The following is a 24,322-nucleotide window of genomic DNA, read 5'->3' as shown; positions in this document are numbered from 1 at the left end:
GAAAGAACCGATGATCAGTCAACCGATTCCAGATCTCCCATGGCAGTTTGTTGGAGTCGATCTTCTGGAATTGAACGGAAGAGACTATGACTGTTGACTACTACTCCGATTTCTTTGAAGTTGATAGGATACAGAACAAAACAGGAAAAGAAGTGATCAACAAAATGAAAGCTCATTTTGCAAGATATGGCGTACCAGAGAGAGTGATTTCAGACAACGGACCGCCGTTCAACTCTGAAGAGTTTGCTGCGTTTGCCAGATCCTTTGGATTCGAACATGTGACAAGTTCTCCAGGGTATCCACAGTCAAATGGAAAAGCTGAAAATGCAGTCAAAGCAGCAAAGAACCTGATGCGGAAGACATCTGAAACAAAGACAGATCCTTACTTAGCTTTGCTAGAACTAAGAAACATTCCAAGCGAGAAGATGAAAACATCACCAAGCCACAGATTGCTTGGAAGAAGGACAAGAACAGCAGTACCTTCAGCCAAAAGTCTGCTGAAACCAGAAACTTGTAGAGATGTGAGGAACAAGTTGATGGAGAAGAAGGAAAAACAGACAAGCTACTACAACAGAGGAGCAGTTGAACTTGAAACGCTCAAACCAGGACAGGTAGTGAGGTTCAAAGCTCCAAGATCAAACAGATGGGTAAAGGCAACAGTTCAGAACCAGGTAGTCATTAGGTCATACAAGATACGAACAGAAGATGGACGTATACTATGTACCGCAGAAACAGGAAACAGATAAGGTCGACAAGTAGTTCTGACATGACAGCACCGTTACAAGGGGGACAAGAACTGTACAGACACTTGATCGACAAAAGTCAAGAAAAGAATGATAGTGACACAAGACTAGAACAAAGACAGACAAGACAACAAGACCAACAGAAACAAACTCAGAGTCAAACGCCTGTGACAGAAGAACATAGAGACGCAGAACAGAGTGACAAAGTAAAAGACGACCAAACATACACCCGTAGTGGGAGGGTTGTTAGAAAACCAGCATATTTGAACGATTACAAAGTGGGTTAAAATGAAAGACTGTTTTGTGTTAAGTGGTTTGCATGGATATGCAGCAAGCTTATTTTCAGGAGGTTTTGTGTGTTAAAGAAGCTAGAGAAAGAGGGAATGTGACGATAGTGGTCATAAGATGACGTATGTAATTATGTCATGTGATAGGAAGTAATTGTACTTTTGCACATGCGCACTGGATGCAGATGGCAATGGACATGCGACACCCCATGTATGATTATCTTGAATAAAGAGCTCGAAGAAGAAGCCAAGCGTTTGTCCTTTTGAGCTAACGTGATAGTTTCGAATGGGATCCAGGCAAATTTGACCTCTTGATTTCGACCATGAACCCCCTCTGTTCACAATCGATGGAAGGTCTACAGGTTCATAGTTTCAACCTACAAACTGCGACCTCATCTGTGTTCCGATCGTCAAGCAAATTGCATGGAAGCTTTTATTTTAAAGCCTTATGGCTCGTTTTGACATACATTAAACGGATAAAATTAACCACAGATCAGTTTATTTCTTTAGCGAACTGCAATTAAACATATAAATTTGCCTCCTGTTGGACTGTGTTTTTTTTACAGAAATTTCAGGGTTCTGCCACGCGATAGATTTGCTGATTAGTCTCACGAAGCCGTCATCAACATGAACAAAGTGATTGCAGAAGCAAACTCTGTACCTACACGACTGATACAAACAAGCGATTGTTTCACAGTTTCAATGCCAAAAGAGAACAAAGAAGTGTTGGGTACGCACACTAGAGTAACAAGTCGTACCACAGATCAGCGCCATTTGCAAGACGGAATTGACCCAACAAAAACAAATGACGTCAAAGTCTCTTTTGTTTTGCGTGTATAATTTCATCATGACATCTTGTTATGTCTGCATGCGCATCAAATGTTTTTCGTTTCCGCTGTGTCTGTCTTTCTCTGTTCATAACTTTGTCTCATAGGCCTAATGGCAGTAATGTGGAGCAAGCCAATCAAAAGAGGCAGCTTTTTTGTTTGTTTGTTTGTTTGTTTGCTTAACGCCCAGCCGACCACGAAGGGCCATATCAGGGCGGTGCTGCTTTGACATTTAACGTGCGCCACACACAAGACAGAAGTCGCAGCACAGGCTTCATGTCTCACCCAGTCACATTATTCTGACACCGGACCAACCAGTCCTAGCACTAACCCCATAATGCCAGACGCCAGGCGGAGCAAAGTGGCAGCTAAACCTGTGTCTTGAAACAGCTAAAACACTCTTCTGGGATGCCGTTACAATGTTAACAAATAAGTGAAAAGAAGAAACAAGGACCAGTGGCAAAATGACAGCGAATTGTGCTTTTTTGACGGTCAATGAAGGAATGATTAGAACTTCTACACTTCGTGTCAAGCATCAGGGCCAGATTCGTAGCAGACGACAAACAGTATTAAATAGTACATGTCTTGTGGTGATGATTATGTCATTGTGAAGACATTTTAAAGCAAAAATTAGCTTTGATGGGTCACGGGATATATACGTTACACCTCCGATTTATTCATGGAATTGCGTGGTATCTCATCTCGGCAGGGTGAATGAATATGATGCCAGAGCCTCGAGTGACATCATCATATTCATTCACCCTGTCGAGACGAGATACCATACGATACCATGGATGAACGGAGGTGTAACTTATACATACACACAACTATCCTGGTCTCAATTCCTGGTCTATCTGAAAACAGTCAGTCAAAACTTGACTAAACGTAAAAACATAACAAAAAAAGAAAATGTGCAGACTCACTTGTTCTAGCTTGCTCTGTGCTGTTTTCTGTGCTTTCTCCAAATGGACAATCTGAAAACCAAAGAATTAAGGTAATTCTGCAGATGAGGTTCACTCATAAAATGATTCACTGGGCTCCAATGTTTACACTGCCCACTCTCTACAAGTTGTAGTTCAATGCTGAATACCTTATATACAATATATACTAGTGCTCAGTTTCGATCACTTCCCCACATCTCATTATTCTCATTCTTTTTGTTATCAAACAAAAAGACATGTTGAGACCCCTTTAGTCTTCTTCTACATGCTTTTCTCAGGATGTTGTTTGGTATCAGCTTTTTATTCTCTCAGGTGCCGCATAACTCTCACTTACTGTCCTTGTCTAATTTTGGTTCTTAAGATCTCATAATTGTTCAATTTCCTACACACAAAAAAACTTCTTATAAAAATGAAATTTTGTAACAAACTGAATAATTTCAATCTTCTTATATGACAAATGTAATCAAATTTGATTAAACGCTTCGTTTAATAATTAAATTTAATCAAATGATTTGATTAAACGAAGCGTTTAATAATTAAATTTAATCAAATGATATGACATTCAAAGAGAAGTTTGTAAAACTTGAGCAATTAACAAGCAGAATCTGGACATGCACACAGAAACAATTGCATATAACATTTGCGTGCAGCCATGCATCACCCATACATCAGTGCATGTGGACCTCTCGCTAGAAATTGGTCCCATGAACAACAACAGACTAAAAAAGAAAAATGTAATTATAATGCAATTCAATTATTCAAAATCTGTAAGTTTTGACATGCTCAAATGTTAATACACTGAATACATGCAAATTGTGTGAAGTATTTGTGTTCTGCCATGCATCTTTGTTCTTGTACCCAACCTCAATGTCATACAAGCAATATGCTATCAAACTAATGTGAGCTTTGTTGATGTGTACAATGTTACAGATCTAACCCCAAACGGCTTTTTTTTTACAAGTTATAATCCTCTAATACACGCTTCGTTTAATAATTATTGTCATCATTTTCAGGAGTTTTCATTCACAAACACCTGGGAAATAAATCTCATGTTCCCCATGCAATAAATCGAGGTGGTGAATGGGTTTGAGCTTCCAGGTGAAACGTGGATTGTCAAAGTAAAAGCCAATCAGGCTGATTGTTTGATGTGTGGAACCATCGCGGCTTTGGATTTGTGTTTCCGAGGACAACGATTGTAAGCATTCACTCTCAAGACCCAATCAATGTTGATAATTACCGCGGCGACTCATGGTCAATTTGCAACTTATCTCTGTAATCGCAAAATCCACAACGAAAAGTCATAAACACTTGAAAAGAAAAGAAATATGCTCAACACTTACTGAACTCACACGTATGATCGCAGCTCTGTACATTTTCAGACTAGAAGAAAAGCGTCAACAAGCTACGTTTGACGTCACATACAAGGTTGACGTGTTATCTCGAGCTACTGTGACGATGCTTTGTGGCCCGGAGTTGGATTCTAAAAATGCGTCTCCCTGTGGGTTATTGTGCATTTTGTTGCACAACCAAAATGATGACAAAAACGATGTTTGGTGGCTTGTCGTCAGACCAGCATTTTGTTGTTGGTCCTCGGGGAGCATATCGCCTTTTGTCTCATATTTATCAACCGCGGCCTTCGGCCTTGGTCGATAAAGATGAAACAAAAGACGATATGGTCCCCTAGCTTGGACCAACAAAAAAGCTGGTCTGTCAACAAGCCACCAAACATCTTATAATGTTCTCCATTTGCTCTATGTATCTCTTAGTGCACTTTGATGTTTCAATAACTTAAAAAATAATAATAATACCGTAAACAACACTGAGCACAAAAAGTTCAGGATATTTTTTCAGTGGTATAGCCCAGATGTTAAACAGAATTTGTTTGGTCAGAAATATACGAAGATCAGTCTTTCCTCTGCTCAAAAATGTGTTTCTTGGATCTGAGCAATATTTGGGTATGACGTCACGGGTCCTTGACCATGCCTACCCTCAAAAATGGTGTTTTTTGATGGCATGATTCACTTTCAACCGTCGAAACGGTGACTTTTAGACCCCTTCTGCCATAATATCCTGAAAGTTTCAAAGCAATCCACCATGTTATTGCTAAAGGTGGTTGGTGGGGCCCGGTAGCTCAGATAGTAGAGCACTGGACTGATGATCCGCGGGTCACGCGTTTGAATCCAAGCCGGGACGGACACGGGTCAACTTTATGTGCAGACTCGAGACGGTATCTATGTTCCTCCCCCGTGTCACCTCTGTGCAGACCTGGGAACCCTTGTTTTGCACTTGGAGCACATGTATTCTCAAACAAACTTGGTGTATTTTCAGAAAGATGAGCGTACTCCACACAGCATTTTAATATCCATGATTCAAACATGTTTCATACACTTAGCTTCCGCCAAACCGTTAACAGGGGCGGATCAGTTCATTTTATGGGGGGGTTTCCAAAAGTATATTGTGAAGATATGGGTGTGAAGGCGCGAAGCGCCGAGCCGATGGCGCAAAGTGCTGAGCTGACGGTGCAAAGCGCAAGCTTTCTAGGGGGGTCCGGGGGTATGCCCCCCCGGAAAATTTTGAAAAAAAGGATGCAAAATGGTGCAATCTGGTGCATTCTGAGGATGATCATTACCAGTTTCAGGCAGCAAATTTTGTCACTGATTAATACCCCAAAAATTGAAACTTAACCCCAAAAAACACACAAAAATATTTTTATTTTTTGGCTGGGGGGGGGGGGTTCCGGAAACCCCAGAAACCCCCCCCCCCCCTCGTCCGCCCCTGGTTAATTAAGTTTACCAGTACATTTAAAACAAATGCTTCTTTCATTGTTTACTGACAAAAACTGTAATCCTGTGTCAAAATATTGGATCGACTTCGAAATGCCCTTGTGAAGAAAAGTAGTCTAGGAATGTTTTCGTCATATTTTTTTCCACTGACCGTACTGATCGTATTTTAGACGATCATGCGTACAAAATACGTAAAATGGATATCATCTCTGAGTCTGCACATAAAGTTGCCCTGTGTCTACCCCACCCCAGATTCGAACCTGTAACCTACGGATTACAAAACCAGGGCTCTACCAACGGAATTTTCAGCCAATTTGATAAAAAATAAAACATCGGAATATTTCCAAAAACTTGATAAAAAAAAAATAAATAAAAAAGGCTGGAGTCTTTTTTTGGAGGGCAGCATACCCTGGGGTGAAAGGGGTTCCTGAAACAACAATTAACAGCAATGGAATGTGCCAGAGTAGACAAAGCAACCTCAGCCATATACTTAGACTTCAGATGGACACAGGCCTAATCTTTCAGGATGCACATGCAATGCTGCTGTGGAGGCCAGCAATGTCGTACATAAAATCCTGCAAAGAAACTTCTGCTGAAAAAAAAAATTCACAGTAAAAGTCATTTACAACTATTTTGAGTGCACACACACACCCTCAACCACGTCAAAACACATGGGCAGTCTACATGACTTCACCTCAGAATAAAAAGCGAGACATCTGCAGATTTTATGTTAAAAGTTAAATCGAGTTTGTTAACTTTTTTCATTGGAAAGAGTTTATAAGATCATATCATATCAGCCTAGTATTCGGTTTCAAACAAGTCAGCCAAAATGCATTTTGTGAGGAAATTAACCATTTAAAGGCAAACATTTGAGCCACTCCACTAGCTGCTGTGGACTAGGGTACAGTTTCCAATGTACAGCTCAGTGTTGCGTTAAGCAATTGTCTTTGTCGGAGCAATGAAATCTGACAAAGATTAACTCATTCGGGGCGCGTCTAAATTGTCCCTCGTGTTCCCTCCCGGCGCACGATTTTGACCCATTTTCTTAAAAAAATTAAAAATCAACAACACAAAATAACCTTACCTACCTTACATTTTTGCAAAGTTTGAAACTTGCTCTTTTAGAAAATATATGAAACATTTGAAAGAACATACCTTTTGTTGTCTTCATTAGATCCAGTCAAACTACCTCTTTGAAGCAAAAAAACTATTTTTTTTTTCTGTCATGGGTTCATCATACACAATGTCATGATCGACACTTTCATTGTCCGAATCATCACCCAAATCATCGTCCATTGGCACAAACTCGTCACCAGAATCTAAAATATCATCTCCACTATCATCATCACAAAGGTCAAGATCAGAACCGTCCTGAATAACAAGTTCTAGCACTCTTTTCAAGTTAATACGTCTTTAGCAGAACGATCCGCCATCTTGGAAAAGTCAAAACACGTGGATCGCACACCGTCAACAAAATCAAATTAATCCCAACAATTGAAGGGAAGGAACTGTTTACAGTGAATGGTTCCACTGTAGACAGGCAGAAGTTTATTGCGGGGGTTGTTTCCCTTGGTCACCGTTAAAAATTCGTGATATTCGTCGGATCGTAACTTCCAATGTGTCGGCAACGCAAAGCACAGCTGTCGGACTTCCAATTCCGACACAATGCGAATGAGTTAAGCAAGGAACACGAAAGGTTCTAATCTGTGTGCCGAGTTTGAAGGGCCCAGCTGCAATAATGAAATAATGTGTGAGGGTCATCAGAAGATACTTTGAACCCACCTCAAAGGCATCGAATCCTCAAAGTGTGTGAAGTTTCAAAGCTCCAGTTTCAAAAACATTACAGAAAAATTAAAATTTTACACTTTTTAACCCAATTCAGTCCTGCTGTGACCTTAAAATTGGATTAGGGTAAATTGTAATTTAGCCATGTCTGAAGGTAATTGACCCTTGGAAGTGCGTGAAATTTCAATGCTCTCGTTTGAACAAACATCCAAGAAAACCTCAATGTTTAAGTTTTTTGTTTACAGACAGCATTTTGTTGGTCATGCAGCTATAAGTCAGACAAACACTGCTGATTTATGACTCGACTGAGGAAATGTCCAATTTTTTTCCGTGTTCCTCCTAAGTCAGTGTGTTAGTAGATAATTGCACATGACTGGTGCTTTTCAGAATACATGTATATACATTGTAATAGTCAGTGGGTAAATTCAGTTTGATGCCCTGCAGGGTTATGTCTGTGCAATGCAAAGTCCAGAAGTCTACAACAGAATGAAATCAAGATATGCTCCGAGTATAATCTGCATGCAGAACACAAAAAAACAACCATGCGGACAGGAGCTGAATGCCCAGAGGTGTAGATGACAGCATTGCCAACTCACCCTTAGACCCAGCCTGCTTCTTGCTGTTAACTCCTGTTTAAACAGTGCTTTGCTATTCCTGGCTTCCTTGGACAATATCACACGGCTCGCTGTTTCATCCTAATCAATCAGATACAGCACATTAGCTCCATGAAAAGAACTTGCAAGGAGCATGCAGCGGTCTAAAGTCAGAAACACATAAGATCCAGACACATTTACTGTAATGTACAATCAAACAGCACAACTAGCTACATGCGCATTGCATGTGACTGAAGCTATGCATTTTAGAGCAGTTATAAATTATTCAGCTTACTTAATTGCTTTAAAGAAAACAGAGGGGTTCAGGAACCGATGAGTCGGTTACCGAGCCCCCAGACTCAGGAACCAACAGTCACCCATTACAGCTCTCAAAAAAGACCCTCAATTTTTGCAGCATCTGAGAGTCAACTCTTCAGTGGGTAGTGCTCTAATTCGTTGCTTGTGAGGTTGTATGTTTGAGTCGTATCCGTGCCGTGTTTAAAAAAAAAAATCTTTCAGCTTTTTTTCTCCTACTAATCCCTTCTTTCTTTTATTTTCTTCTCTTGATTCCATTCCCAACAAGAAAAGCAAATGCTCAGTAACATCCTTGTCATGTCGCTGTAATGTAAATCAGCAACAAATCATCTGCTGCTCTAGAATAGTCGAGAAAATTATAAATTCTCACTTAATTGACCCAAACTTGACCATAATGTGACCTTTAAGATTTGACATAACAAAGACCTTGCTTCAAAAAGTTCAAGAAAATGATAATTCTCCAGTTGTTTTTTCACTAGCAATCAACCCCTCTGTGACCTTGAAATTTGTGGGGTCATAGTGTGTAAAATTTCAAAGATCTAGCTAAAAAAACATTGACGAAAATAATGTTTCATTTTTTTACTCAAACTTGACCCCTCTGTCACCTTTAAATGTTATGAAGGTCAATCAAACTCGGTAATTTCTTGAGATTGTCGAATCCTTCAAGTATGTGAAGTTTCAAGGAACTTTTAATTTCTTCAAAAACATTTGAGAGAATTGTAATGTTCAATTTTTTGACCCCAACATGACCCCTTTGCAACCTTTAAATTTGACAGGTATCAACCAAACTTGGGATTTATATGGAAATAATGAAACCCTGGAAGTATATGAAGTTTTACAGATATTTCTTGAAAAGCATTAGAGAAAATGGTAATTTTCTCATTGTTTACCCTGCTGCTGTGACCCTTGAAATAATATGACATGGCCAAACTGAGATTTTATCTTAAAGGCACAGTAAGCCTCCCGTAAACCATCACAGATACTGTTAGGCTTTTACACACAGTACAAACACCCTTTCATTTAAACACTCACCGCTTGAGAACATCCTAGGTGCCCTCCGTAAAGAGCGAGCAATTTTCACAGAATTTATTTTTGCGTGGTTTATCTTACCCCTGAGCCATCGTGAACCCGTGTGATCCAGTTTCCCTTTTTGACAATGTTGTCGTCAGTTTGTAATTCGCTGTGAGCTTATCTGCAATAGCACGTTATTATATGTACCTCTGACAATGCACGAAACAAACGACTTTGGTTCACAAGAACTCTAGCAATGGCTTTTGACTGTTCAGAGGAACTGGCGATAGGCATAAACCGTCGTCTGCTACGAGAACCACGACCTTGCGTGACCCTGCTTCCGGGCTTTTCTTTTTTCAAACTTTCAAAACTTCGAATTGTACTGATCTTGTCTTGATGAAAAAATAATTCTTTTATGATTTAAGAATGGCTGTGTAACAAGCTGTCAATTTATTATTTAGATTTTAAAAGTTAGGTCTTGCGCCAAAACGCACCATGGTCCGATTGTGTAAGGAGACAATCCGCAAAATTAATTCTTTGAAAATTGCTCGCTCTTTACGTAGGGCACCTAGGATGTTCCCGTTCGGTGAGCGTTCAAATGGAAGGGTGTTTGTACTGTGTGTAAAAGCCTGACAGTATCTGTGATGGTTTACGGGAGGCTTACTGTGCCTTTAAATCTTGTTTTAATAAGCATACTTACCATACGTTCTGGGGGGTAAGAACGATCACACCCATCATTTAAAAAAAAGATTACTGCCCGTAATACTGAGTTAACATCCGGGCTATCCTGTGACATCCAGGAGTATACGCGCATGCAATGGTCACTCTTACTTGGTTGCAAATCTACATTGAAACTACCATCCCACGAGAAAAGAGGGGGGGGGGGGGAGGGCAGAAGGGGGGGGGGGGGCGGGGAGGTAGGAAGAGAGTCTGTGTAAGGTATGGTAAGTATGCTTACAGAATTAAATCAAAAATTGTTCTGCAATGCTGAATCATTTTAGAACAGAAGATACAACCCCATTGCATGTTACGAATTATATGTTATCAAAAAAAGTGTGATGAGGTAGGTATATAGGCAGAAAAAGAAAGTGAAGAAAAGAAAAGAAAGAAACAAAATAAAGGGGGGGGAGGGGGTAGAGTAAGACTTTTAATTCAAAAAGAATAACCCTGCTTCAACGTTGAAATTTGATATTAGTCAGCCAGACTAGTGACATGTCTTGAAGTCATCAAAACCTGTATCGGGACTATAAGGCACTTTCAAGGTAAAATTGAGAAAAAACATCACATTAGGGGCTTCTAGTGTATTGGCCGCACATCAAAGGAAGAACACAGAGTGGAAATATTTTTGCTCTGGATGTGCAGTGAGATCAAAGGCAGGTGCATTGTAATAGCTGGTTGGCCTTGAGACCTGGGTCAGTGACCCATACTTTTCAGCTGAGACCAACTGCCTGCCCCAGTTTACAGACTATCTGACCTTCTTCCCCGGGGTCAATGACCGAGTTTTATCAATGAGTTTTATCCTTTGATGTCTGAGAGGAAACTCTTCCACCCCATTAAATTACATATTCTTACCGCAATTCTCATGAATGCATTGACTACAAGATCACATATACTAGATGTCGAAAAACTACTCAAATTATCTGCCCTTGAAAGGGTGGTAACCAAGCTAAAAAGCAGACGCCATAGCCGTTGCTAGGGTCTGTACCCACTTGGTTACCCATAACCCCCCGCGCGCCACGTGGGTGCCGGCATCCATTCTCGACTTTCGAGACAAAATCCGAGCTGACCCCATCCCAGAGATTTACTTACCTGGGCATGTCTTTCGACACCATCTCTTGGCAAGTTCGCCCTGCACAGGCGAGAATAGAGAGACTTCAGGCTCTCATCACGGCCACTCTGGCCAGACAGCAGACCTCGGTGAGGGTCTTAGCCTCGATCCTCGGGCAAATGGAATCGCTGGCTACGCTGGTCCCCCTTGGGAGGGTCTTCAAGAGACCTTTTCAGGCTTCCCTCAAGTCTCTGTGGGACCCGTCCTCACAGGAATGGGACAAGATTGTCCCCCTTCAGGGTTGGTTCCAGCAAACGACGAGTCAGTGGCTGGAATGAGACTGGATCACACAAGGGGTTCCCATCGCTCTCCCTCCTCCGAACCTACATCTTTTCCCAGATGCTTCTCTGTCCGGATGGGGAGCCCACATTGGCAGTCACACAGTCTCAGGACTTTGGACGCAAACACAACTCCTTTGGCATATCAACCGCCTGGAGTTAGAAGCAGTGGCTCTCAGCCTGCAAGCCTTTCTCTCTCTAGTCACAGGCATGCATGTCAAGTTGCATACAGACAATACAACGGTCGCTGCCTATGTCAACAAACAGGGAGGAGCACGATCCCTCTCCCTGTCGGACAGAGCTTGCGAGATTCTGATTTGGTGTCACTCACACCAAATCAACATCTCAGCGAAATATCTTCCAGGCAGGCTCAACACTCTGGCAGACTCCCTCTGCAGGACCTCCCAGGTCTTGCACACGGAATGGACCATCACACACGGAGCGCTTCAGCGCTTGTGGGTTCAAGTAGAAAAGCCGTTAATAGACCTATTCGCAACCAGATTCTCAAAGAGGTTTCCTATTTACGTGTCCCCCTTTCCGGACCCAGAAGCGTGGCAGTGCAACGCTCTGGAAGTCTCTTGGACAGGCCTTCAGGCCTATGCGTTCCCCCCATTCACTCTACTCAACAGAGTGGTGCGGAAGGCCGATTTGGAACGGCCGTCTCTGCTACTGATTGCGCCCAGCGCAGCCCTGGTACCCAGACCTCCTGCGTCTGGCAAAAGGTCCTCCCATTCCGCTAAATCTAGTGTGGGGCGAGCTAGTTCAACCAAGAACAGGCATCCCGCACGACGCCCCACAGGCCCTCCGCCTACACGGGTGGAGGTTGTAAGGACAGCGTTACAGAATTTGAGTGCCTCCGATCTGACGCTGGATTTGGTGCAGAAGGCACATAGGCTGTCCACTTCATCAGTCTACGCCTCACATTGGTCTGCGTGGGCGAAGTGGTGCGAAGATCACGGGGTCAACTCCTTAGCTCCCCGCTCAATCCAGGTGGCTAATCACCTCTCCGCTTTATCTGCTCTAGGCAGGTCGGCAGCGTCTCTCAGAGTCAGGCGCTCGGCTATCGCGGCTACTCTGAAACAAATTGGTCGCTCTATCAATGTTCAGGGCATTATCGGGTGCGTAATTAAAGGGGCTGCGTTAAAAGAGGTCAAAACGCGTACCCCTGCCCCTGCTTGGGATTTGTTTCTGGTGCTGGAATTTTTACGTTCATCGGCATTTGAACCCTTGCACGCGGCCAGTTTGCAAAACTTAACGCGTAAGGCTTTGTTCCTTTTACTTCTTGCCACAGCCCACAGGGGCAGTGAAATTCATGCTCTCTCGGGCTTACCGGAAGACATAGCCTTCGAACGTAACGGTTCCGTTTCACTGCACTTTCGGCCTCATTTCCTTGCCAAGAATCAGAAACCGGGTCAATCTCCTCCGGTGATTCAAGTCCCTTCTCTCGCGACGATACTTGCTCCAGGAGATCCGGATTTATCTGTAACTGTCCGGTTAGGGCTTTAAAAACCTACCTAGCTCGCACTAAGCCAAAAGCTCCTGAAAAAGACATTGCCAAATTGACTCTCACACGATGGGTTGCGACCCTCATAAGACAGGCCTACGAATGGTGGCTTGTTGAAAAGGGGGGGGGGGCACGTTCAGTCCTCCCTCTGTCCAGTACAAGGGTCCATGAGTCCAAAGCCTGGGCTTCTTCTCTGGCTGTGTTGCGCTCTGGTCGTTTGGATGATCGACGTAATGCAAACAGATTATTGGAGGTCAGAAGATGTATTCATTAATTTCTACCTCCGGGACATCTCCTGCTCTAGACTAGACGGGGCCAATTCCTTGCCCGCGTTAGTCGCAGCAGGGCAAGTTCTCTCTAAGACATAGGTAAATTCCCTCCACCTTTAGGGGGAATCTGCATTCATGAGAATTGCGGTAAGAATATGTAATTTAATATAAAATTTCAGAAATAAATTTTGATTTAATTAATATACTTACCAACTCACATAGATAGCAATAACTTCGTTTGGTTGCTAAGACATTGAAGCACTCTTACATGGTAACATGGGGAGATAACTCTAAAACAAAAACCCACATGCCATATAAGGCATGGTCCGTGGTGGTTATCTCCCCTACCGGCGCCCTGCGCATGCGCAGGATGTATACCGGTAATACTCATTCCGTCCTGAAACATATACCCCTTCATACAATTTGCGGGGCAGGCTGGGAGGGAATTCGATATGTGAGTTGGTAAGTATATTAATTAAATCAAAATTTATTTCTGAAATTTTATATTAAATTACATATTCTTACTCAACTCACATAGATAGCAGATTGCTAATCTAGGTGGTGGGTAAACAATATACAGTTAGCATCGAGAAAGCATCTGTCCTGCTGCTATCATAGCTGGCAGACCAAATTTTCCATCCATACGGGAACTTGCAACATCCCGTAGGTAAAAGTTCATGAACACATCCTCAGATGCCCAGTAGGCTGAGTCCATGACTTCTTGAAGTCTTCCGGATCTTAGGACTGTCAAAGACGATGCCCAAGCCCTAACTTCATGGGTCCGGGCTGACTGGAGAGGAAGGACTGACTGCCCCCCCCCCCTTTTCTTTGCCACCAAAGGTAAGCCTGTCTTACTAAGGTGGAGATCCATCTAGCCAGGGTAGACTTTATTATGTCTTTCTCTCTCTTCGTATTGACAGAGATGAAAAGAAGTTTTTGATTGGAGGATCTAATCGGATTAGAACGAGACAGGTATGCTCTCAAAGTTCTCACAGGACAGTTTGCGACATCCGGATCCGAAGGAGCGAGAATGGAGCTCAACGGTTTAATCTGGATTCTTTCTTTCTTTATTTGGTGTTTAACGTCGTTTTCAACCACGAAGGTTATATCGCGACAAGGGAAAGGGGGGAGATGGGATAGGGGAAAGGGGGGAGATGGGATAGAGCCACTTGTTAAGTGTTTCTTGTTCACAAAAGCACTAATCAAAAAATTGCTCCAGGGGCTTGCAACGTAGTACAATATATGACCTTACTGGGAGAATGCAAGTTTCCAGTACAAAGGACTAAACATTTCTTACATACTGCTTGACTAAAATCTTTACAAACATTGACTATATTCTATACAAGAACCACTAAACAAGGGTAAAAGGGGAAACATAATCCGTTAGTCGCCTCTTACGACATGCGGGGTGCAGAGAAATAAGGATGTGGAAAAGAAGACTTTTGGTAAGTGAAATAAAGGTGATGGATCCAGTCAGATAGAAATAAGACAAGAAAAGAATTGGAAATCTGCAGGGAATAGTAGGGAGAGTTTTCTTGGAAGGAAATATAGGTGAAAGGACTGGTAAGGCAGAAATAAGACAAAAGAAGAGAAGTAAAGGGGTGGGGTAGCTCTGTGGAAACACTCCCGCCGCGTGAAGGCGACCCCATGGGAGCAATCTGGATTAAAGGCGAGGGTTTGTCTGGTTTTTGGTTCTTTGCTAAAAACTTCGCGCAAAACCTGAGTATAACTGAACCGTCCTTCTCAAAAGAAATGTCGCGAGGTGAGCCCGATAAGGCGTGAATCGCACTACCGCGTCTAGCCGAAGCCAGCATGACGAGAAAAGCTGCTTTTCGCGTAAGATTAGCCAGACTGGCAGAGCATAAAGGCTCAAAGTCTTGCGATCTCAAAAATTCCAGCACTAAAGGCAAATCCCATGCTGGAATAGCGGATCTTGTTTTATCAAAACGAAGGGAAGCTCCCTTTATCACACTCGAAATGAAACCTCCGAGTGATATAGAATGTCCTAGTTGTTTCAGTGTGACTGAAATCGCCGACCTACGGACTTTCAAAGAAGCCGGCGCAACGCCCTGACTAGCGAACCAAGACAAATGGTTTGCCACCTGAATAGAACGGGGTGACGTAGATTTCACTCCATTAGCCTTGCACCATTTCAGCCAAGCCAACCAGTGAGAGGTATATATGACGAAGTAGAACCTCTATGCGAAGCCTGAATCAAATCGAGCGTAGCGGCTGAAGCGCCTGATCGTTTCAATGATTCCCGCACAGTATCCAACCGTGCAGGGCAAGCCACTGCGGGTTCTCGTGAGGAATGCCCGATCGAGGCTGTACCAGATCGCCTCTTCTGAGATCTAGAGGAAGAGGTGGGCCGCTTGTCAGTCGCAGAAGATCCGGGTACCAAGCCTGACTCGGCCAGTTTGGAGCTACGAGGATCAGAGATGGTCTTTCCATATCTGCCTTTCTCAAGACCCTTCCTAGGAGGGGAATCGGAGGAAAAGCGTAGGCGTGCAGACCGCTCCAGGGAATTTCCAGAGCATTGACTTCCCACGCTTCGGGATCTGGAAATGGGGACATGAACATCGGCAGACGGCGTGAGTACCGTGTGGCGAATAAGTCTATGGACGGCTTCTCCGCTTGAGCCCAGAGGCGGAGAAGCGCTTGATGTGTAATTGTCCACTCCGTGTGCACTATCTTGGAGGACCGACTCAGAGAGTCTGCCAAGACATTCAGCCTTCCCGGAAGGTACTTTGCTGACAAAACTACACCGTGGTTGTGACTCCACATCAAAATCTCGCATGCCCGGTGCGATAGAGGCAGAGAGCGAGACCCCCCTTGCTTGTTCAGATAGGACACCACTGTGGTGTTGTCGGAGTGAACTAGCACATGTTCTCCCCTGACGAAGGGTAGAAACTCCGTCAAAGCTAGAAAGACTGCTTCCAGCTCCAGCAGATTTATGTGCCATTTGACTTGCGTCTGAGACCAGAGACCGAAGGTCGTATGATCGTCCAGGTGAGCCCCCCACCCCTCGAGAGAGGCATCTGTGAACAAGAGCCTCGAAGGCGGGGAAAGGACTATGGGAACTCCCTGAGCGAGCCAAGCTGTGACCAGCCATTGTTTGGTCGTCTCTATGAACCAGTCCTGAAGTGAGACTAGTGTCTGCCAGTTCTGAGACCGTGGATCCCACCTGGAGTTCAGCGCTTCCTGAAAAGGGCGCTTGTGAAGCCTGCCCAAATGAGTCAGAGGGGCCAGCGATTCCATCTGGCCTAGGATGGACGTCAGAGACCTGACCGAAGCCATAGAAAGATCCGCTGTGGCATTTATGTGATCCTGGATCTTGATTATCCTCCTCTGTGAAGGCTGAACAGTCCACTCTACGGTGTTGAACACCATTCCCAAATACGTGAAGTTCTGGGAAGGCGTCAACTCGGACTTCTTGTTGTTGATCATGAAGCCTAGCTCCGCTGCCTCCTGCAGAACGATCTGCGTGTGGCTGAGACACAGAGATTGTGCCTGGTTCAGAATCAACCAGTCGTCGAGGTACGTCCGTAGACGTATACCCCGACCCCTGATCAGAGCGCAAAACCGGCGAACTACCATCGTAAAGATCCAGGGAGCCAGTGAAAGACCGAAAGGAAGAGCTCTGAATTGAAAAATCCTGTTGCCCCAAACAAAGCGGAGCCATTTCCGGTCTGTTTGGTGCATCAGGATGTGGAAGTAAGCGTCGGAAAGGTCTATGGAGGTGACCCAATCGAAAGGCCTGAGGGCCTGCCTCACCGAGGTGGGTGTCTCCATGGTAAACTTGATCTTTCTCAGAAAAAGGTTTAACTGAGAAAGATCCCGCACCGGACGCCATCCTCCCGAGACTTTTGGAACGACAAACAGACGTCCGTAAAAGCCTGGGGAGGCATGATCTCGAACTTCTTCCACCGCTTGCTTCTGGATGAGAAGTTCTACTTCGGCCTGAGCGGCCTCTCTGGCTTCCGGTCTGGCCGGAAACCGAAAAGAGGGAGGAGTCCTGGTCAAAGGAGCCTTTTGAGTGCTCCAAAGAAGCCGGAACCCCGATCGGAGCACTCCTGCAATCCAGTGGTTGTTTGCTTTCTTCAACCAAGCTGACAAAGCCCGCAAAAGGCCTCCCGCCACCGTAAGCGTGGGGGGCGCAGGAGTGCTGGGATCGGGGGTGCATCATTGGGGGTTAGGTTTACGACCTGACCCCCTCTTCCCGAAAGAAGGCTTGTTCTTGGGATAAGGCCGCGAACGATTCTTTCCGCGCGAAGCTGAACCCTTGTTCGGATTCTGACCAGCGTTGGAGGAACCAGAGAACGACTGAGCAGGAGGACCGCTGCGCTTTGTCTGATGCTTAGAAAAGGCCATCTCAGAAAGCTTCACAAACTGCATGTCCTTAGTTTGCTGTGCCTGCTTTTGAAGCGCGTTCAGCGCGTCCTGCCCAAGAAGGGAACCTTGCAGAAAAGGTGAGACCCTGAGAGAGTCTTGAGTGTTCTTGTCCTCTAGACGAGAGCCCGACAGAAGAGCTTCTCGCCGCCAGAAGACGGTCTGCGCATACAATCTCGCAGACAGAGCCATTTGTTCTGCAGCCACCCTCCCTAAGGTCGCAAAGAGAAGCGAAACGTCCTTAGGATCTGCGTCATGCCTGAACTCAAAAAGGTTCAGGGAGGATGTAACTGCTCGTGAAAGAGAACGAATTAAAGTGTCAGTAAGAGACGATAATTCCAGAGCAGAGCGGCCGCATTCCTCGACAGCAATGAGATCTTTCTCTTTACAAACAGAAAGCCTTTCCTTGTTGTAGCCATCTTGCCTAATGGAAGCAAGTTCCGGCAAAACCGAAAGTGATGCCGATGGCAAGGCAAAGGAAGAAATCAAAGGTCTGCTAGAGGTAGCGAGACGAAGCTTCCGGTTGGTGGCCGCAGAATGATGTGCCACACGACCAGGAGCAGCAAGCCAGGACTGAGCCTCTGCAGGAGCGTCCCCATGAGCCGATAACAGCGGAAGAGGAACATCGCTCTGGAAAACTTTCGCAAGCTGATAAGCCACAGCAGGTGACTCTAAAAACTTGAAGTTCTCAGCCCGTTCCTGAGAAGGAGCGAAATCAGCAAAAGCTGATGTAGAAGGAGCAGCTGAAGCGGTTGCTGCAGACACCCCTTTCGGGAAGTAGTGTGCAGTAACCTCCGCTGCCAAAGCCAACAAATGATGCAGCTTAGCCGGAAGCCGGCGAGGAGCTTCCTCATCTGCATCTGACGCTTCTTCTTCCATATCCTGCTCATCCCCAACAGAAGCATCATAACGATCGTCTGAAGGATGTCCAGCAGAACCGAAATCCGATGAGGCAACTTGAGCCGAAACCGGAAGTGGCTGTGAAAAATTTCCGGAAACCGGAACTCCGTGGAGGGAACCACCATCCGCCTGCCACATGTCAGCTGTAAGGCTGGGAAAGGAAGCGGATGTAGCCTGAGAAACGGCAGCGGAAGCCGCAAAAGCGGAACCGGAAGCCACAGGCTGGTGAATGCCTGCCGCCGACAGCGAAGTGTTACCAGCAGAAGGCAAACCCCTCCTACCACCGGAAACCGCCCCGACCGAAACGGAGGAAGCGGAACCAGCAGAGGACTGTATAGCATGAGGATCAACCAGCCCCCGATGGGAACCGGAAGACACCGTAGTCTGTCTACCGGAAGCCGCCCCGACCGAAACGGAGAGAGCGGAACCAGCAGACACATGCCCTTCACACCCCATGCCCAGGACCGAAACGGAGCCAGGTTGGTTTGTGGAAAGAACCTTACGGTCGGTGTGCACTTCCGCCGAAACGGAAACCGACGTCAAAGGTTTGCGTGCTTCGCCAAGAACACCCGAAGGTGCTGGTGTCCGAGACCCAGACAAAAACTTGTCAAAAGAAGAGTCTGACACTTCCAACTCCGTCGTTGGACCTGCGACCACGCCAGCGGACGTGACCGTCGCAGTCGGTTCGGAATGAACCCGCGCAAGCGATTTAACATTTCCAACACCCGAAGGAAGAGGCCGAGCAGCATGCGAGGCTATTTGCCTTTCCGACGAGATCAAATCATGCACCTCTGTCTTAAAAGACGATAAGATCGCCAACAAATCGGCTTTAGTCAAAGCTAAATCAGCGCTAGGCGCTTGAACTTTCTTGGAAGATGCCGAAACAGACGAGGAAGGTTTGTCAATAGAAACCGAAAATGATTCATCGCTCACAGGGTTGAAAACAGAAACAGAAACTTTATCGCCCGGCGAACTTTTCTGAGTACGAGACGCAGTGGTAGTAGCCACTTTAACTTTAGAATGGGTCGCTTTGCCTGACTGAGAACTAGGAGAGCAAGCCTGTCTGGTCGAACTCCGCGTTCTCTCTCTCCCCTTATCTTTAGGTTTGTCCGCCATTTTGTATGACAAATTGAACCAAAACACAAGTTGCAAAACGTTCCGAAAGTTAAGTCAAACGCGTCTCAATAATAAAAACAAGTCGCGTAAGGCGAAAATACAATATTTAGTCAAGTAGCTGTCGAACTCACAGAATGAAAGTGAACGCAATGCCATTTTTCAGCAAGACCGTATACTCGTAGCATCGTCAGTCCACCGCTCATGTCAAAGGCAGTGAAATTGACAAGAAGAGCGGGGTAGTAGTTGCGCTAAGAAGGATAGCACGCTTTTCTGTACCTCTCTTTGTTTTAACTTTCTGAGCGTGTTTTTAATCCAACCATATCATATCTATATGTTTTTGGAATCAGGAACCGACAAGGAATAAGATGAAAGTGTTTTTAAATTGATTTGGACAATTTAATTTTGATAATAATTTTTATATATTTAATTTTCAGAGCTTGTTTTTAATCCAAATATAACATATTTATATGTTTTTGGAATCAGCAAATGATGGAGAATAAGATAAACGTAAATTTGGATCGTTTTATAAATGTTTATTTTTTTTTTACAATTTTCAGATTTTTAATGACCAGAGTCATTAATTAATTTTTAAGCCACCAAGCTGAAATGCAATACCGAACCACGGGCTTCGTCGAAGATTACTTGACCAAAATTTCAACCAATTTGGTTGAAAAATGAGGGCGTGACAGTGCCGCCTCAACTTTCACGAAAAGCCGGATATGACGTCATCAAAGACATTTATCAAAAAAATGAAAAAAACGTTCGGGGATTTCATACCCAGGAACTCTCATGTCAAATTTCAAAAAGATCAGTTAAGTAGTTTAGTCTCAATCGCTCTACACACACACACACACACACACACACACGCACACACGCACACACGCACACACGCACATACACCACGACCCTCGTTTCGATTCCCCCTCGATGTTAAAATATTTAGTCAAAACTTGACTAAATATAATGAAAGCTCTCACCCAATGCTTGGAGAAGTGAAGAGACAACAAAAGCGTTACCAAGGTTCGATGGTCTGTCACCGCCGTGAAGACCAATAGCTTGAAATTGAAGCCAGAGTACAACAGCACGTCTTGCTCCGTGCGTTGAAGAAAAAGGAATGAGTATTACCGGTATACATCCTGCGCATGCGCAGGGCGCCGGTAGGGGAGATAACCACCACGGACCATGCCATATATGGCATGTGGGTTTTTGTTTTAGAGTTATCTCCCCATGTTACCATGTAAGAGTGCTTCAATGTCTTAGCAACCAAACGAAGTTATTGCTATCTATGTGAGTTGAGTAAGAATATGTAATTTAATCGAAAATTTCAAATATAAATTTTCATTTGATTGATATACTTACCCAATTCTCATGAATGCATTGACTTCAATCTCACATGCTAGATGTCGAAACGCTACTCAAATGACCTGCCCTTGTAGGGTGGTAACCAAGCTAAAAAACAGACGCCATAGCCGTTGCTATGACCTGACACTACTTGGTTACCCATAACACCCCGCGCACCACGTGAGCGCCGGCATCCGGAATAATCATTCGAGACTTCTCAAAAACCCTTAGAAAATTAAGTAGCGGGGATGGATGGGAGGGTATTAACTATGAGAATTGGATAAGTATATTAATCAAATGAAAATTTATTTTTGAAATTTTTGATTAAATTACATATTCTTACCGCAATTCTCAAAAATGCAGATTGCTCCTAAAGGCGGAGGGAACTTACTTATATCCCTGAGAGAACCTGTCCTGCATAAACTAACGAGGGCAAAGAAATGGCCCCGTCAAGTCAAGAGCAGGAGATGTCCAGGAGGTAAAAAATAATGAACACGTCATCAGACCTCCAATGAGCTGTTGGCAAAACTTAGCAGAACGCCACACAGCGAGAGAAGAACCCCAGAACCCCCGTAAAGGACAGAGGGAGGACTGAAAATTTAGAGATGTCTCTTTAACCTATAGTGTTAAGAGATAAGAGCGGGAGCTTCTGGCTCTTAGCTCCAATTGACTTGACGCAAGCTAGGTAGGATTTTAAAGCTCTAGCCCGACAGCTAGACAAAACCAACATGTCAAGAGCGAGAATCCTCCTGAGAGAAGGGAATTAAATCCCGGAGGAGAATGACCAGGTTTCTGATTCTTGGCAAGGAAATCAGGCCTAAAATGCAGTGAAAACGGAATCAATATGTTCAAAGGCTACCTCCTCCGGTAACCCCAATAGCGCATGGGTCTCGCTGCCCTTGAGGGCTGAGGCCCAGAGCAAAATGAATTTAGGCGTTAAGTCTAGCAAACTAGCCGAGTGTAAAGGGCTCAATATGCCAAATAACGCAAACAATCCAAAACCAGAAACAAATCCCAAGAAGGGACAGGGGTACGCCTCTTAACCTCTTCCAACAAGGTCCTTTAATCATGCCCGCAAAAGCGCCATGAACAACAATAGAGAGGCCTATTTGTTTCAAAGTAGCTGAGATAGCCGAACGCCGGAACCTCAGAGAAGAGGCCAAGCTGCCCAGAGCCGATAAGAAAAAGAGGTGATTAGCCACCTGGATTGAGCAGGGCGCTAAGGAGTTGAACCCCTGCTCTATACACCACTTGGCCAAAGAAGGCCAACGAGAGGCATACACTGAGGAAGTGGAGGACCTATGTGCTTCATGCACCCAGTCCAGCATCAGAACGGAAGCACCCCCGTTCTGTAACGCTATCAGCACAACCTCCAGCGCTGTATGCAGAAGGCCCATTCCGTGTGCAAGCCCTGAGAGGTCCTGCTGAGCGAGTATTGTCCGTATGCAACCAGACATGCCTGCATATAGCCAGAGAGAAAAGCTAGTAGACTGAGAGCTACTGCTCCTAACTCCAGACAAATAAAAAGCCAAAGGAAATGTGTCTACATCCACAGCCCCGAGACTGTGATTGCCGATGTGGGCTCCCCATCCCGACAGAGACGCATCTACAGGGTGACCCAAAAAAAAGAGTACCCAAACAAAACGTCATAAATTGAACAAAATTAAAGCAATCTTCATAAAATTTATTTACACACACAAGTAGCCTCTGCATGATTTGCACAGAAAATTTTAGCGTTCTAGCTTGTCTTTCAGGAAAGTTATGCTCATTCTACAGAACATGCTCCAAATGGCCTCCGCGCCGATTCAGGCAAACTTGAACTCGCCGCGCAAAGTTATCAATCACCCGCACACACTCCTGTTGCGAGATTCCGCGAATGGTTGTTGTGATGGCTCGCTTGAGTTCTGCGATTGTCTGTGGGTTGTTCCTGTAGACGTTGTCTTTCAGGAACCCCCAAAGATAGAAATCTGGGGGATTTAAATCCGAGGGAGGCCATTTGGAGCATGTTCTGTAGAATGAGCATAACTTTCCTGAAAGACAAGCTAGAACGCTAACATTTTCTGTTGAAATCATGCAGAGGCTACTTGTGTGTGTAAATAAATTTTATGAAGATTGCTTTATTTTTGTTCAATTTATGACGTTTTGTTTGGGTACTCTTTTTTTTGGGTCACCCTGTATGAAGCGGTCTAAGTCCAGAGAGGGCAAAGCTAGAGAAACGCCCTGGGTGCTCCAAACGGATTCCAGCCACCAACTCGTCGTGTGACGGAACCAACCCTGGAGGAGGACCCGCTTGTCCCAGACCTGTGAGGCCGAGTCCCAAAGAGACTTGAGGAAAGACTGAAAAGGTATCTTCAAAAGAAAAAACCTGGAGGGACCAGCATGGCCATCGATTCCATCTGACCGAGGATCGAGGCTAAGGACCTCGCAGAAGTCTGCTGTCATGACAGCCTGGCAGTGATAAGAGCCTAAAGCCTCTCTATTCTCTCCTGTGAAGGATGACCCTTCCAAGAGGCCGTGTCGAACGGCATGCCCAGGAAGAAAAACTCTGGGATGGGGACAACTCAGATTTTGCCTGGTTTCAACACAATCTGGATGTGCAGCTGGCAAGCTGATGACTCTGATACCAGAGCAAAAAGTCCCCGAGGTACGCCCAGAGACGAATACCTCTCTGTCTGATCAGAACACACAACTGACTGCCCACCATGGTAAAAACCCATGGAGCCAGCAACAGCCTGAAGGGCCGAGCCCTGAACTGAAAACACCTGGAGACCCGAGCAGAAACGGAGCCACTTCCTGTCTGCAGGACGCATAAGGAAGGCTCGTATGAGAGCACAGAGGAAAATCTCAGCAAAAGCTGATAACTCTAGACCATTGCCATCCCACCTCCTCCAGAGAGGAGAGGGATGTCGAGTCACTTAACAAACATTCACTTTGTGACCGAGAGCGCAACAATGCGCTGCTACTCGTCTTTGAAAGAAGGGAAGACTGTAGCTTCCTGTAGCAGGTGTGAAAACAAAACCCTTGCAAAAGAAGGACATCACACCAGGTGAAGACAGTGTGGACACACTACCAAAACACCCGCTTTCTCTGTGGTCTGTTTGTGAAGCAAAGAGACTAGCTCCAGCGGAACGGTAAAGCTAGCCCTTGGCAACGAAAAAGTCTGAATCAGATTCCGAGACTTGACATTCCAAACTATCTTCTTCTGCACTAAAAGTGAGAACGAAGTATCCTGAAACCTAGATGCCAGCCACTGGCTAGCAGAAGTAGGAGCGGGACCATGCGCATGAAGCAGCGGTAAAGGTGTAGGCTGAAGACCACTACCCTGAGGTGCGGGTCAAGCCAAAAGCTGCGACATGTGGTAGGCAATCACAGGAGACTCAACAAATCGAAAAGATTGCGAGTCAGCCCGCAT

General features: G+C 44.9%; 1 protein-coding gene across 3 annotated transcripts in view; it reads right to left on the bottom strand.

The window, feature by feature from the left end:
- The window catches only part of LOC138964089 (ankyrin repeat domain-containing protein 26-like), a 609,546-nt gene that overhangs the window by 179,111 nt on the left and 406,113 nt on the right, over positions 1–24,322 (bottom strand). For all 3 annotated transcript variants that reach the window (XM_070335976.1, XM_070335974.1, XM_070335975.1), the window contains exons 41-42: positions 7,963–8,061; positions 2,781–2,831 (exon numbers count right to left, since the gene is read on the bottom strand). In XM_070335976.1, the coding sequence (XP_070192077.1) occupies positions 2,781–2,831; positions 7,963–8,061 (150 nt within the window). The remainder of the gene's footprint in view (positions 1–2,780; positions 2,832–7,962; positions 8,062–24,322) is intronic.

Source organism: Littorina saxatilis, linkage group LG4 (genome assembly GCF_037325665.1).
Source record: "Littorina saxatilis isolate snail1 linkage group LG4, US_GU_Lsax_2.0, whole genome shotgun sequence".
NCBI lineage: Eukaryota > Metazoa > Mollusca > Gastropoda > Littorinimorpha > Littorinidae > Littorina > Littorina saxatilis.
This window is presented reverse-complemented; position numbering and strand designations above follow the sequence as displayed.